This window comes from Trachypithecus francoisi, unplaced genomic scaffold (assembly GCF_009764315.1).
Source record: "Trachypithecus francoisi isolate TF-2019V2 unplaced genomic scaffold, Tfra_2.0 Lachesis_group2, whole genome shotgun sequence".
Taxonomy (NCBI): Eukaryota; Metazoa; Chordata; class Mammalia; order Primates; family Cercopithecidae; genus Trachypithecus; species Trachypithecus francoisi.
This window is the reverse complement of record NW_022681465.1, coordinates 108,543,852-108,557,645: the sequence shown is the minus strand read 5'-3', so window position 1 is coordinate 108,557,645 and position 13,794 is coordinate 108,543,852. Positions and strand designations below refer to the sequence as shown.

Here is a 13,794-nt window from a genome sequence, read left to right as displayed (position 1 = left end):
GGGTGAATCACTTGAGGCCAGGAGTTCAAGACCAGCTTGGCCAACATGGCAAAATGCCTTCTCTACTAAAACTGCAGAAAACCTAGCCGGTTGTGGTGACTAAGGCCTGTAATCCCAGCTACCCAGGAGGCTGAGGCAGGAAAACCGCTTGAACCCAGGAGGCCGAGGTTGCAGTGAGCCGAGATCGTGCCACTGCACTCCAGCCTGGGCAACAGAGTGACACTCCGTCTCAAAAAATAAAATAAAATAAAAAATAAAATAAACACAACGTGGTTGGGTCACATAATTCTAACTGGTTTCTGATCCAGAATGTTAACTTGTGAGCCACTATTTTGTATTGCTGTTCTTCGTATTCATTAGTGTATTAACACTTGAATCCAATACTTAAAATAATAAAGATAATCACTAACAGCAATGTTGTGCCTGATTTTGTTGCAGTGTCGTTAGAATTCTGTTGTGATGTTTACCTCTCATTTTTCCTTAAGAAACTGGGTTACTTCCTCCCAGCCCCGCGGGGAAGTCAGAAAGCCAACGTTGAAGATAACGTGGCAATGCATTTTAAGAAGAATCAGCTCCTAAGAAGTGGGGAGAAAATACATTATCGGACTTTGCAGACGTAAACACGCCCCAGCAGGTTGGAGCCTGCGAGGAGTAAGGTTTCCCTGATCGCGGGTCCCCCTCCAGCCCGCCCCTCGCGCTGGAGTCCATTGCACGACGCCCTGTCGCCGCCGCTCCCAGGGGAGCCGGGCCCTCGCGCTCCCTCCAGGATGGGACAGGATATGACAGCCCGGTTTGTGCACCAGCATCCTTAATATTTCCTTCCTTTCAGAAGCAAATAGAGCGTTCCCTTATCTGAATGCTAATTTCCTAGTTAAAAACCCTCCCTTGCTGACAAGGGACTGAAAGAGTTTTAAATCACAGATGTAGAGTATCAAATGCAATAATGCTCTTGCAATAGTGCATTGAAGCCTCAATTAATTAACCCTTGGGCTAAGTAGGCAGGTACATGGCGGTGGCCGCAGGCGGTGGATGGATGAGATTTAAATGTGCATCTCATTTCCCCAGCACGGAGCATGCCGTTTGGTTCAGAAAGGAGTCATTTTGCACACTCGCCTCATTTACTCGCTGCTTTAATCCTCCTAATTCCACCTGAGATCAGGGGAGAATTGAAAAAGGAAGGCGAGGAGCAGGGGTTGCGGGCCGGGCTTTTGTTGCGCGCGGTCCCTGGGGACAGCGCCGCGCCGGGCCGCGCGGGGGCTCTCGCCTTGCGAGCGGGCGTCGGTGGGAAACTTGCGCGGCGAGAAACAGGCGGATGGGGCGCTTTTGACGTGATTACGGGGTGTGGGCTGTCCTGTGGAGGATGTCCGGCCGAGCTCACCCTGTCCAGGTGCCGGATCCCCAGGCCAGGCTGCGGCCTGCGCTGGGCGTGTGGGGCTAGGCCGCAGCGCCCCGACGCCGGGTGTGCGTGTGAGTGAAGTGGAGACTTGGGTCCCTCGGCGCTTGGGAGTCCCGCCGCCTAGGGTCGGGAACCGCCTCCCACCCCCGGCCCGGCCCGGCCTGGGAGCCGTGTCCCGCGCTGACTCGGTGTAACTCTCCAGCTCATTTCTCTCCACGCGATTTACCATCTGTGAACTGGTCTTTAACCTAATAAAAATCATCTAGCTTTTGACTAACAAGAAAAGGAAACAGTGCTCATTGTGGGGTTTGGGGAAAATGGCTTCACTAATGTGCAGGATGAGAACGGAGTGATTTATAGGCGGTTTTAACTGTAGGCTATGATTAGGGGGCTGGTAGTAAGTGCATTAGATGTCTAAGTGTGGCAATAGAGTAAATAGGCGTTTTATTTATCGCAGTGCCAGGGGCCTCTTAGCGGAAGAGCGCTTCTCCAAATTGAAATATAGCAGAGTTTACACTCCTGATTAGGGCTTCAAGCGCAGAGCCCAAGGCTATCAGCTAAGCAGAAACAACGCTCGCTGACACCTAATTGTCACTGGATTAATGTGCAAACAGGGACAGCGAACAGCAACAACAAATAACCTAGTGTCAGAGCCGTTGGTGGCAGTGTCCACTCGCAGTGACTTGGGGCCAAATTGGAGTTTATATGTCAAAGCAGGCTCAGATCAATGTGTTGGGCTCCTCCTGCAAAGGGCTGGATGGAGTCGTGGCAGTTGTTGATCTATGTGTGTGTGTGGGCATATTATGTGTTGGGGAGTGGAGGAGAGCAGGCAGACGGAGGAGGTGAAATGCCTTTCCATTAATTTTTTTTCTGCTTTATGCGCCCGAATTCACAGCTATTAAGATAAATTTATGTGAATCAGGTCTTTCTCTCCAGGATCTTGTGACTTTCGCCTGTGTCTCCATATAAAATTTAATAACCTTGTTTGTGAATCAAATCGTTCCCACAACAACAGATTCAATCTGGGTTGCCACCTGTCTGGCTTTGGACAGGAGCAACCAAATTGGGCAGCTGGGTTCCAGCCTTTCACTGTGGCTGGTGGTTGGTTGGCTGCCTGGCAGGTCCGTTTGCCCTGGGGTTTTCCGAAAGCAGGAGTAGATGCGGCTGACATCTGAAGGGGAAAGGGAGGATAGCCATCCATATTCCCTGAGACCCGCCTTTTCTTCCAATGACCAAATTGGTGGCAGCCCTATTTAAAAAACACAAGAATTCATGAGAGTCTAAAGCAAATGGGGGAATAGGTTACCATCCAAGAAGTTCTTATGCTCACTCATTTTTCTTCTACAATTAGCCATTTAGGGAGGGAAAAAGTCACAAATACATGAATTATGTTCTTAAATGTATTTCTAAAGTTCTTAAGTTTTATTGAGCATGAAAGTTGGTCTTTCCCTGTGTTAAGAACTGAAGAAGCTATAGAACTAGCTAGTAGCTCAATGGTGCAAAGTCTTATGATTTAAACTTGACATTTGCAATTTTTTGCCGTAAAATATTACTTTCTTTATTTCAAGACTTTAGTTGAAAACCTCGTAATTCCCTTTAAGCTCCATTTGATTGTCAATTGCACAACTGTCTCTAAAGCTTAGGGCTTATGATTTTCATACACACATGATTTATGCTTTTTGTGTCACAATATAATGTACTTTGGTACAGCTCCCACTTATTTCTCTTGCATCACGAGAGATTTTCCTTTTAGAGGCTGGGAGTTTTACAGTGAAGCTGTGAGAGAGTTGTGATCTGGCTGTACGTCTCGTTGAATTGTCCAAAATTGCCATATTTGTTGTCCTATACAACCTTTTGTGCCACTCCATTTAATATGTTTTCAGAAAATGGTGACCTGGATATCTGCATATGTGGATAAAAGAATGAAATTAATTTCACCATTGAAAATTTCAATAGCTGGCTACAGAAAGATCATTCATTGCCTCAAATATGGGTAGAGAGATAGCAGAGCCAGTGTTAGATGTTGCAAACACAGATTTCCTTTAGTCCATTTGTTGTCAGTAAATTGTAAAGCTGGATTTGCAGTGGCAAAATCCCAGATATGTTTTACTGGATCGATTCAATGCATTTTAGTTGTAAAACTCGAAGTTCATCCAAGCTGCTGATTACAGCATAACATTTAAGTGAATGCTATACACGAACAACAGAACTTAAAAACAAAAATGCCACAAAGAGATATTAAGCTTTCTGAAAAACCATATATTGTTATGGCAAATGTTGGAATTCATGCAAGAATTTTGTTGATCCTAATTATTATACTTTGTAGATTTTACTTTGTTGTTTCCTAGAACTGGAAGGAAATTTAGAGATTATCATACTCTCTTTACAGCCCCCTTCTTTACAGATGAAGGAACTGAGGCCCAGGACGGTTAAATGTTTCGCTTAAAGCCACACACACAATGAAATGTACCAAGTATTCCTCCGATTTGTCATTACTTCAGCCAAGCCATAAGCATTGTGAGTATATGAGAAAAACATCAGATGTTTTGGTTATACCTTGTCAATGTTAATTATTCCGGCATTTATAAATATTAACATTTTTCTGGCACAAAAAAAAAACTTTTCAAATTCTTGATTTAAGAAGTAATTTTAAATGGGTGTTATTCTTTGATTACATATCTAGGAATTGTGAAACAATTACAAATGTAAAGGAGTTTTCAGTATTTGAAAGTGTTGCCATGTCTTGGCTATTTGAGGTTAGGGTTATATTGTTTCTTTTCAAGTTTTCTGCTTCTTTTGTCTCCCACTCTCTCAGCTCTTTTGGCTTTTTGCCTTCTCCCAGCTCTACAAGGAGAATACTGATTCAAAGAAGTGATTTTATCATTGCTGATAAAAATTTCATGAAGAAAATAGGACAGAGCTAGCAGATAGAATGGAGTTTGATTATCATACTTCTCCTTGGCTCTCCCTGGCTATCAGTACGATGGGTAAGCAAGAAATAATCTAGCCTATAGGAGAAAAGGTAATATTTGGTAGGTTTTAAAAATAATTCTGCTGGAAAGTTATAGATTTATTTGTGTATGAATCAATCTTGGAATTCCTATGATTGCCTTTGAGGCATAAACTTCAGAATGTGTCTGAATTATTAAGCATCTACCTTGTTGGTGTAGCTAGGTGTTTAAGAGAAGTAAACTTAAATTATGTTAACCAATAAAAAATTAGCCCCTGCCTGCCCCAAGTTTAGGTGTGTCTATTTAAATCCAGATCTAATCTGAAATTTCTGGTAATGTGGTCAGACTCTGGGTAGCATTTGGTAGCTCTGGGAATTATAGTCACTCTAGTGAAATTGCTGAAATCTAAGCTGAGGATATCATTGGTGCTATAAATCTGGAGTCTAAGCTACAATGTACACAGACCAGATCCACTCACCTCCTCTTGGTTTCACCCTGAGTTCTTGGGAAATTCTTTTCTTTTCTTTTTTTTTTTTTTCTGAGTCTGTGTCTTGCTCTGTCGTCCAGGCTGGAGTGCAGTGGCACAATCTTGGCTCACTGTAACCTCTGCCTCCTGGGTTCAAGCGATTTTCCTGCCTCAGCCTCTTGAGTAGCTGGGACTACAGGCACCCGCCACAAAGCCCGGCTAATTTTTGTATTTTTAGTAGATACGGGGTTTCACCATATCGGCCAAGCTGGTTTCAAACTCCTGACCTCACGATCCGCGCGCCTCAGCCTCCCAAAGTGCTGGGATTACAGGCATGAGCCACCATGCCCGGCCTTCTTGAGAATTTCATAACCAAACATTATAAAAAAAAAAAATTGTACTAGGTCTATAACTGGGTATTTTTGTATAATAAATGTTTTAAACACAATTCTGATTTTATAGACTAAAATGATTGTAAATAACTCTTAAAGGAAGAAAGAGAAGCTATTCAGGAATTATTTCCATAAAGGAAATATCATTTGTCCTGGGTGCACAATTCCAGAAGTATTTGAGAGTAACCAAAGCCATTTCGGAGAGAAGAACCAGGTGTTGAAGGGAAAAGACGGCTGATGTGGGACAGGTGGGAAGCATGGTTATGGTTGGTGCCCTAGAATCATATAGTGGGGTGGCCTTGAGCAAGTCATTGTCAAACAGCCATGAAGTAGTTTCCTAACCTACAACCAAGGGACTAGGCACAGAATGTCTTAAGGTAACGTCCACAAGCCATTACATCAGCATCTGATAAGCCCCTCCAAGGGATTCTAATGCACTCCAGAGTTTACAACACGTGAATCAAAGAACCTATGCATTTTCTTGTAAATGTGAGATTTTTAATCATTTACGCTTTAGCAATTTAAACTCTATTATGGTTCATGGAAAAGACTTAAAGAGACACTGATGACTGATTTAAAATACTCCTTCAGGACACAGGAAGACTTCATTAGACAAACTCTTCAAGAACTTTCTTCTTAGATTACACCTACCTCATGGAGAACTGCAATCATTGTCCCTGTTTGCCGTTTTGTTTTGTTTTGTTTTGTTTTTTGAGGTGAAGTCTCGGACTGTCGCCCAGGCTGGAGTGCAGTGGCGTGATCTCGGTTCACTGCAACCTCCACCACCCAGGTTCAAGCAATTCTCCTGTCTCAGCCTCCTGAGTAGCTGGGATTACAGGCACTCACCACCACGCCCGGCTGATTTTTGTATTTTTAATAGAGATGGGGTTTCATCATGTTGGCCAGGCTGGTCATGGACTCCTGACCTCAGATGATCCACCTGCCTTGGCCTCCCAAAGTGCCAGGATTACAGGCATGAACCACCGCGCCCAGCCCCTATTTGCTTTTTAAAATTCTCTCTAACTTAAAAAACACAATACTTTTCTGTAGTTAACAAAAAATTGTGGATTAAAAATACTGTGAGATATCCTCTTCCTAATTTTCTCAACTAGTTAAATTACCATGTTGCACCTTTGAGAAGTAGCATGATTTCATCTACATAGTAATGCAATTTCATGTACTTTTTGTATTTTAACTCTTGAAATGAAATGGAAACCAAAATATTCCAAATTAATATTCTTCAGGATTGTGCAGGAAGCCCAGTTCTTTTTTTTTTTTTTTTTTTTTTGAGACAGAGTCTTGCTCTGTCGCCCAAGCTGGAGTGCCCTGGCGCGATCTTGGCTCACTGCAAGCTCTGCCTCCTGGGTTCACCCCATTCTGCCCTCTCAGCCTCCTGAGTAGCTGGGATTACAGAGGCCTGTCACCATACCCGGCTAATTTTTTGTATTTTTAGTAGAGACGGGGTTTCTCCATGTTGGTCAGGCTGGTCTTAAACTCCCGACTTCAGCTGATTTGCCTGCCTCGGCCTCCCAAAGTCCTGGGATTACAGGCGCCTGCCACCACGCCAGTCTAATTTTTTTTTCTTTTTTTTTTTTTTTTGTATTTTTAGTAGAGACGGGGGTTTCACAGTGTTAGCCAGGATGGTCTCGATCTCCTGACGTCATGATACGCCCCAGCCTCCCAAGTGCTGGGATTACAGGCGTGAGCCACCGGGCCCAGCTAAGAAGCCCAGTTCTTTAACATCATAAAATGATATGCATCTATGTATATTCCGTATATTTAAACGTAATTAAAGGCAGACAAGTTATCCTATATCCCAAACATGCTGATATGGTTTGGCTCTGTGTCTTCACTCAAACCTCATCTCATATTGTGATCCCCGGGTGTCAAGGGAGGGACCTGGTGGAAGGTGATTAGATCATGGGGGTGGTTTCCCCCATGTTATTCTCATAATAGTGAGGGAGTTCTCATGAGATCTGATGGTTTTTTCGAAAATGACGGTTCCCCCTGCATGCTTTCTCTCTCCTGCCACCTTGTGAAGAAGGTGCCTGCTTCCCCTTTGCCTTCTGCCATGATTGTAAGTTTCCTGAGGCTTCCCCAGCCATGCTTCCTGTACAGCCTGTGGAACTGTGAGCCAATTAAACATCTTTTCTTTGTAAATTACCCACGCTCAGGTAGTATCTTTATAGTAGTGTGAAAATGTACTAACACACATGCATATTATTCTTTGGCAAGCCAATTGTAGAAATCACTTTTTTTCTACCCCAGTGCCCTAGAGCTAATTCCATTTTCATTTTACAAATGAATCCAATAAGCATTTCCTGCATGGGGCCTACAAGGTTTTTCAGGCTCAATGTGTATCAGTTTGTGTTCCTGCATGGTTAAAATAAAAGCAAAAGTATGTAGTAAGCAGTAAGTTCCTTCTCCCATCATGTTTAATACTGGTCATGGAGGAACAATATATTGTGTGCTTTCTGTATATATACACTCCTTGTAAGGTAGGATTCTCCCCCCTTACTTAAAGGGAAGTTTTTCTGAGAGCACATCTTTTTAACGGTATTCTTTCCCCTTCTTGGTGAGGGACTATTGATTGAGTGGACACCGCTTACTGTAGCTGTTCTGAGCTGCCAGCAGCAGGGTTTCCTGTGATTGATTTTATATAGCACCTTTTCTACTTGAGAAATCCCAAAGCACTTAACAAAGCAGGGAGTGAGTTTGATGCTGATAGTGATGGCGTAGGCAAACACTGGCAGTGGCACGAACCAGCGGGGGCTCACATTGCTTCAGATTCCTGACTCCAGAGAGCTGGCAGCCAGGTCGCCACCATTCCCTCTGGTCTGCCTAGAATCTCCAGACTGGAAAGGACATCTAGCTGTCCTTGAGGATATTCCTTGACCGCCACCCTGGCCAGCCCCTAAGCCACTCAAGATAGATAAGATTGGCCACTGTTGGTGGCTTCAGAGGAGTCATTTACTCTTGAATCCTTTATTTCCTCATGAGTTTCATATGGTAGGTCGATTTGGTGTCCTGTCCAGTCAGCAGTTCTAAGACTCTATTACTGATTTTTTTTTTTTTTTTTTTTTTTTTTTTTTTAGTTTTTGTTTTTCAGAGACACGGTCTTGCTCTGTCACCCAGTCTGGAGTTCAGTGGCATGATCATAGCTCACTGTAGCCTTGAACTCCTGGACTTAATCCATCCTCCTGCCTCAGCCTTCTGAGTAGCTAGGACTATATATAGGCATGTGCCCCCACACCTGGCTAATTTTTTACTTTTTTTAAAGACAGGATCTTCCTCTGTTGACCAGGCTGGTCTCAAACTCCAGGCCTCAAGTAATCCTTCTGCCTCGGCCTCCCAAAGTGCTGGGATTACAGGTGTGAGTCACCACACCCTGCCAATTTCCAGGGTATTTTTTGAGTCTCGAGGAGGTGCAGGCTCAAAAGTAGATTGTGCCAGGCATCTGCTCTGGAGAGAGAATATTCTTTGGCTGACTTTAGTACTAGATAAGTGCAAAAACAAGCAAGAGGGCATCTGCAGAAATGCATGATGTGTTTGCCCTCAGAAGGAGCGTACATTGCTTACTTCGTTGACATCTAGCACAGTGCTAACACATAATAACCCCTCAATAAATGTTTGTTGAATAGATGTGTAAAAATGAAAAGTGTCTTTTCAGTGTCAGAGAAGGACAGATTTCAGTCCAGAAATGGGGGTGCTCAGGGCCTAGCATTGTCTACTTTAGCAATAAGCATGCAAAATTAGCCAGCTCTGTCCCCATAGAGGCAGCAAAAATGGGACAAAAATAATGGTCTTTTTTCTCCTGTCCTTTTCTACCTCGTTTTGATGCAAGAGTGAAGCTGCTTGTTTCATCTGCAGGTTGGGGTGAGGAAAGAAGGAGCAAATTGATAAGGTAAAAAGAATGAATGTTAAGCTCAGAAGCGTGATCTATTAACCTCCAGTAAAAATGAATTGGAGGGAGGAGAGATGTAGAAAGTCTCCCGGGAGGGAAGGAGAGACCTCACCTCTTCGAGTAGGTCTTGAAGCAACAAGGAACCTGTCATTGAAGGAACAGAAAGAAGGCCATACGATTCTTCTTAGGATCTGGACTATTCTTGCCCTCATCTTCATAGATATGAACTTCCTTAGTGTCTCTAGCAATGAGCAGCAGGATAACTGGGGAGGGAGAGAAGGAGAAAGTCACGCTGAGACCTCTGGGCTCATACACGCCCTTGTACCCCATGGGAGGAGAGCAGTGGCAGTTGCGAGGTGACTCTGGAGGAAGAGTTGGCAGGTCACATCCTGTGGCTCCAGCTGAATTGATACCCAGACGTCTGGCATGTCATACATCTGATCACCTAGTTAGCTTGCTCAAAAGAGGTGAGGAACACCCAAATTAAAATGTGTGCATTCGTCTTCACCTGTGGTTTCTTTTCTTTATATGTATGGCCATAGCTTTTAAATTTATTTTCAAGTAAATAATTTACTTTTGTCTTACACAGTACATTGAACTATCAAGTGTCCTTTGCTCTTCAAATAGCCCACAGAGGCCCACAGTATTTTTGTCCTCATTTTACAGATGAAAAAGCTGAGGCTCAGAGAGGATAAGTGACTTGCCCAAGGTCACACAGCAAGCAAACGGTGGAGCTCTAATTCAAACCCAGGTTACTACAAGCCACATCTCACTTACTGTCCACTGTGCCTTGCTTTCTCCATCTCAAACAGAAAAAAAATTATAAATCCTGATTCAAAAGAGAAACTGTATTGTTATGACACTCCAGCATTTGAAGAACTAAGTTATGTTTATATTTTCCTTTTGAGGTCAGATCACACAGCCACAGCCAGCTGGCTTACTGACCTAGGCTGTTAACTAACACACACCACTTTTTATTTCATGGCCTTCTTTTTAGGAACAGGAATAAACACATGTGATTTTTGCCCATAACGTTCATGGCTATGTGTATTGACTCTACTTGGGGCATCCTTGACACTTTGGTAACCCTATCTCTGGGACGAGAGGGCTGGGCTGGGCTGAACCAATGTGCTCCAAGGCTCCTTTCAGCACCGACAGCCTATGACAGCAAGCAGGTGAGAGTCCACTGACCTGCAGCTAAAGAAAGAGGCAAACTGGGGTGGGCACAGCTGGCGACTCAGTTCAGATCCACTCTGGCTTACTGGGAGAGATGATGGCAGGCATTGGTTTGAAGCTGGGCACAAAAACTCACACAGGACATAGTTCTTGCCCTCCAGGGGTATGGAGTCTAGCCAAGCCTTCCCAAAGGAGCCTGCATGATTGGCAGTTACTGCTCACGTGTTTACCTTGTATTGGTGAATTTTGCGATATGTTCCTTGCACAATATGAGTAATTTAAAATATATCTACATGTGATTAATTCTTCCTTCTATCCATTGGGGAAAAAAGCCCTATTTAAATAGATGGATGGACACTGAGTGGGTGTCTCTGTGTCCCAATAGGGTGAGCACATTCTGCCCTTAAACAGATGCACATTGCATCCTTGGGAAGCTGTAATGGACAACTCCAGAGGTTTGCACTGTTAGGAAGCACACCTTGGAAATACCACACAAGGAGAGTAGGGCCTCTGGTGTTTCTGACTGACATGAGTGAGCTGAAGAAGAACCTGATTAAGGGAAACAGGGCCCTCCTCGAGAGATTGGGGGGAGCATGGATCACATGGCAGTCTTGTTTGGAAGAAAAGCCGGTCAAAGCCACAGGGAGTCCTTGTAAGGCCAAAGGAGAGAAAGTTGTTCCCTTGGAGAGAGTGGCATTTTGGAAAACTGAAAATCACTTCAGTAATATTGTATATGAGAATCTTTGTAACCAAAAAGAAATGCAATAAATCTCTCAGTTTGAAGGCTTCTTCAATATTTTACAAATCACACAATCATCTCCAGCTTTTGGCACAAAGAAAAATCCACATGACAAATCTTACGGAACATTAGCAATATCAAGATAAGCTACATCTGCAGAATACCAATGAAATTATCCCTACCTGCTGCTGCTGTTTTCAAAAATGTGAGGCGGAGGGTCCATCTCTTTTTTCCTGTTAAAAATGGAAATTGGTGTTTGAGTATTCCATGAAGTTCTTCAGGTTCATTAACAAGGTCAAAATCAATGTTATTTTACTGTTTGGAATCATTTTTGGCGGAACAATGAAAAGAAACCATAGTAGAAGTAGTCTTAATATAATCATTTTCTTTTCATTGTTCTTTATGGGAAAATAATTTGGCCCGAAATTTAGTGGTCCCATCAGGGAGGTGATATCTTTTAAAAGGTGGTCTGAAGGACAGGTTTTACTGTACTTTAATAGGCTTATAGATTAATATAAATCTTAATATTCATAATCTTTACCATTTCTTTTCTCAATATCTGCTCCATCTATACATCTATTTATAATGTATGTTTCAAACACAAGATATACTTGATTTTTATTAAATATACTGATGGTGCTACGGGGACAGCCACTTGACCTAGTTAAAGAAAGAAAAAAGAGCCAGGGGGTCAAATTTATGGATAGTCTGCTGCTGAAAACAGATTTTTGCAGATAATACAATGGCCTGAAAGCAGGGCTGTCTTTGCAAATTTGCCATGTGCTATTATTTGTCTATGGCCAGGTAGGTAAAATAAATATATTGGGTGCCAAATGTGAGCTGCAGATGATCATGATGAAATGTGGACTTCTCACCTGACAGCTTGATTTTTCTAATCTAAACATGGAATATTTTCAACCTACATATGCTCACAAAAGAACATCACAGTGATAACAACACAGGAAATACTTATTGGACAGAAAAGAAAATATGTAGATACGCAATGCTTGGCAAGAATAAAGAAATATGTGCTAATTTATTTTAATGTGGTTATTTAAAGGGAACATTACATAAGCGATTTTTATTTTATTTTGATTCTGAGATTCCTTGTTTGCCTGTCGGCTTATTATGTTATAAACACTGAAGAAATTAATGAATTGTAGATGTGTACAACATTGATATATTATGTAAAAATATGTACACGCACATATATATATTTCACTGATTATTAAAAGTAATACATCCTTATTATAGAAAATCTACAAAATATGAGGCAAAAACCAAAATACTCACCTCCCAGAGATAATGTTAACGTTTTCTCTCCTCTGTTTTGTTTTACATAGTTTAGAGGATCCTGTATGTATACAATTGAATACGGGTTTATTAAATTCCATTGTAGGATCCTAGAACTTACTTCACTATTTCCTATAATTGGATGTTTGTATGGTTTCCTGTTTTTTCCTATTATAAGTATAAAAGATACACATCTTTTATATAAACCTTTGTTGGCATTTCACGTAACTGCCCCAGGACCTAGTCCCAGAGACGGAATTAATGAATTAAGTAGAGTAACATTTTTAAGGCTTTTGATACCTATTGCCAACCACTTTCCACAAAGCTTAGGCCAATTTACAGTGTAAGCTTATTTTAATCAGAGTTGATGTACTTTGCCCACATGAAGAAAAGGCTGTGGTTTCAGGTTTCCAAAGCAGTGATCTCCTGTGGTTGGTAACGATGTTCCTTTGTGGTTGCCCTGAGGAAGATGTGAGAAAGTGTTGCAGAGGCCTATTTGTCTGCTGTTAGGGAGTGCTAGTTCTTCTGGTTAATTCACATAAAGGCTTTCTTCTTCTTCTTCTTTTTTTTCTTTCTTTTTTTAGATTATGTGGTCCTCAGAAATAGTATTTAATGTTTCAAACATTAATATTAACTGAAAAAGGAGAGAACTTAAATAATGGCCTATATATTTTCTTTACCTTTGTATATGTATGCTTGTGGTAATGAGAAAAAACCCTGGAATTTATTATTAGAAAAATGGGTCTATAAAAGTATTTATGCTCTTTTGCCCACTCAACTTCCAGCTTTACTGACTTTAAATATTTTGTCCGCAGTACCTCCGTCCTCTGAGGTGTTTGGCTCTGGCTGCTCCCGCGTGATCCCTGTATCCTACACACACTGGTTTCCCACCACCGGCTGTCTGGTGACAATGTGTCTACTGTGCTTGAACTGTTTAAATCCAGGGTATCATTAGGACACTGTCAGTTACTCCAAGATTCAACAGTATGGGTATGCGTGCTTTGGACATAGTAGGAATCGTGTAAAGGAAGGAAAGCAAGAAGGCAGGGTAGACACACAGCCCCATTCACACTTAAATGCAAGGCCAAGGAGTGGGGGTTGTTTTCCGATGAATCTTTGAGTTTCTGCTAGTGTATGGCTATCATCACTCTAAGTGGCAGTGCAGGGATCTTCTTTACTTTCCGGCTTTCTAATTGGCAACTAAATCCTATTTCTGAAAAGCAAAAATAGATGTTGCAAACAGGTATCTTTCTTTGGGTTGCCTTGGTCACCTTTAGAGTGCCTTTTCACAGGAAGAAGGAGAGAATGAAAGTTCTTTTGCTGAAGAGGAGCTTCCTTCTCAGAACTTCTCAGAACATTGACCATGACTGCTCATGGCTGATCCTGGCTCCTTTGCCCTACAGGGAAACGCTGAGAAAAGCCTGAGAACTCAGGACTGGGGACAGGCTCTAGAGGAAACTAACCCACCTTCAGTGAG

At 42.3% G+C, this 13,794-nt stretch overlaps 1 protein-coding gene across 2 annotated transcripts; it reads right to left on the bottom strand.

Moving 5' to 3' along the window:
* Positions 1-1,139: 1,139 nt before the first annotated feature.
* Positions 1,140-12,370, bottom strand: LOC117065301 (translation initiation factor IF-2-like). Of its 2 annotated transcripts, XM_033179946.1 has the most exons (4): positions 12,318-12,361; positions 11,207-11,257; positions 9,222-9,350; positions 1,140-2,645 (listed from the first exon to the last, which is right to left on the bottom strand). In XM_033179946.1, the coding sequence occupies exon 4, from the start codon at positions 1,656-1,658 to the stop codon at positions 1,140-1,142; it is 519 nt and encodes a 172-aa protein (XP_033035837.1). In that variant the 5' UTR covers positions 1,659-2,645; positions 9,222-9,350; positions 11,207-11,257; positions 12,318-12,361. The 2 variants fall into 2 exon arrangements, with proteins under 2 accessions (XP_033035837.1, XP_033035835.1); XM_033179944.1 differs by lacking the exon at positions 9,222-9,350 and having other exon boundaries at positions 12,318-12,370.
* Between the last annotated feature and the right edge of the window lie 1,424 nt (positions 12,371-13,794).

Bases quoted from the DNA above. Each gene is read 5' to 3' on its own strand.
- LOC117065301 (XM_033179944.1), bottom strand. From the start codon at position 1,658: ATGATTTTTATTAGGTTAAAGACCAGTTCACAGATGGTAAATCGCGTG.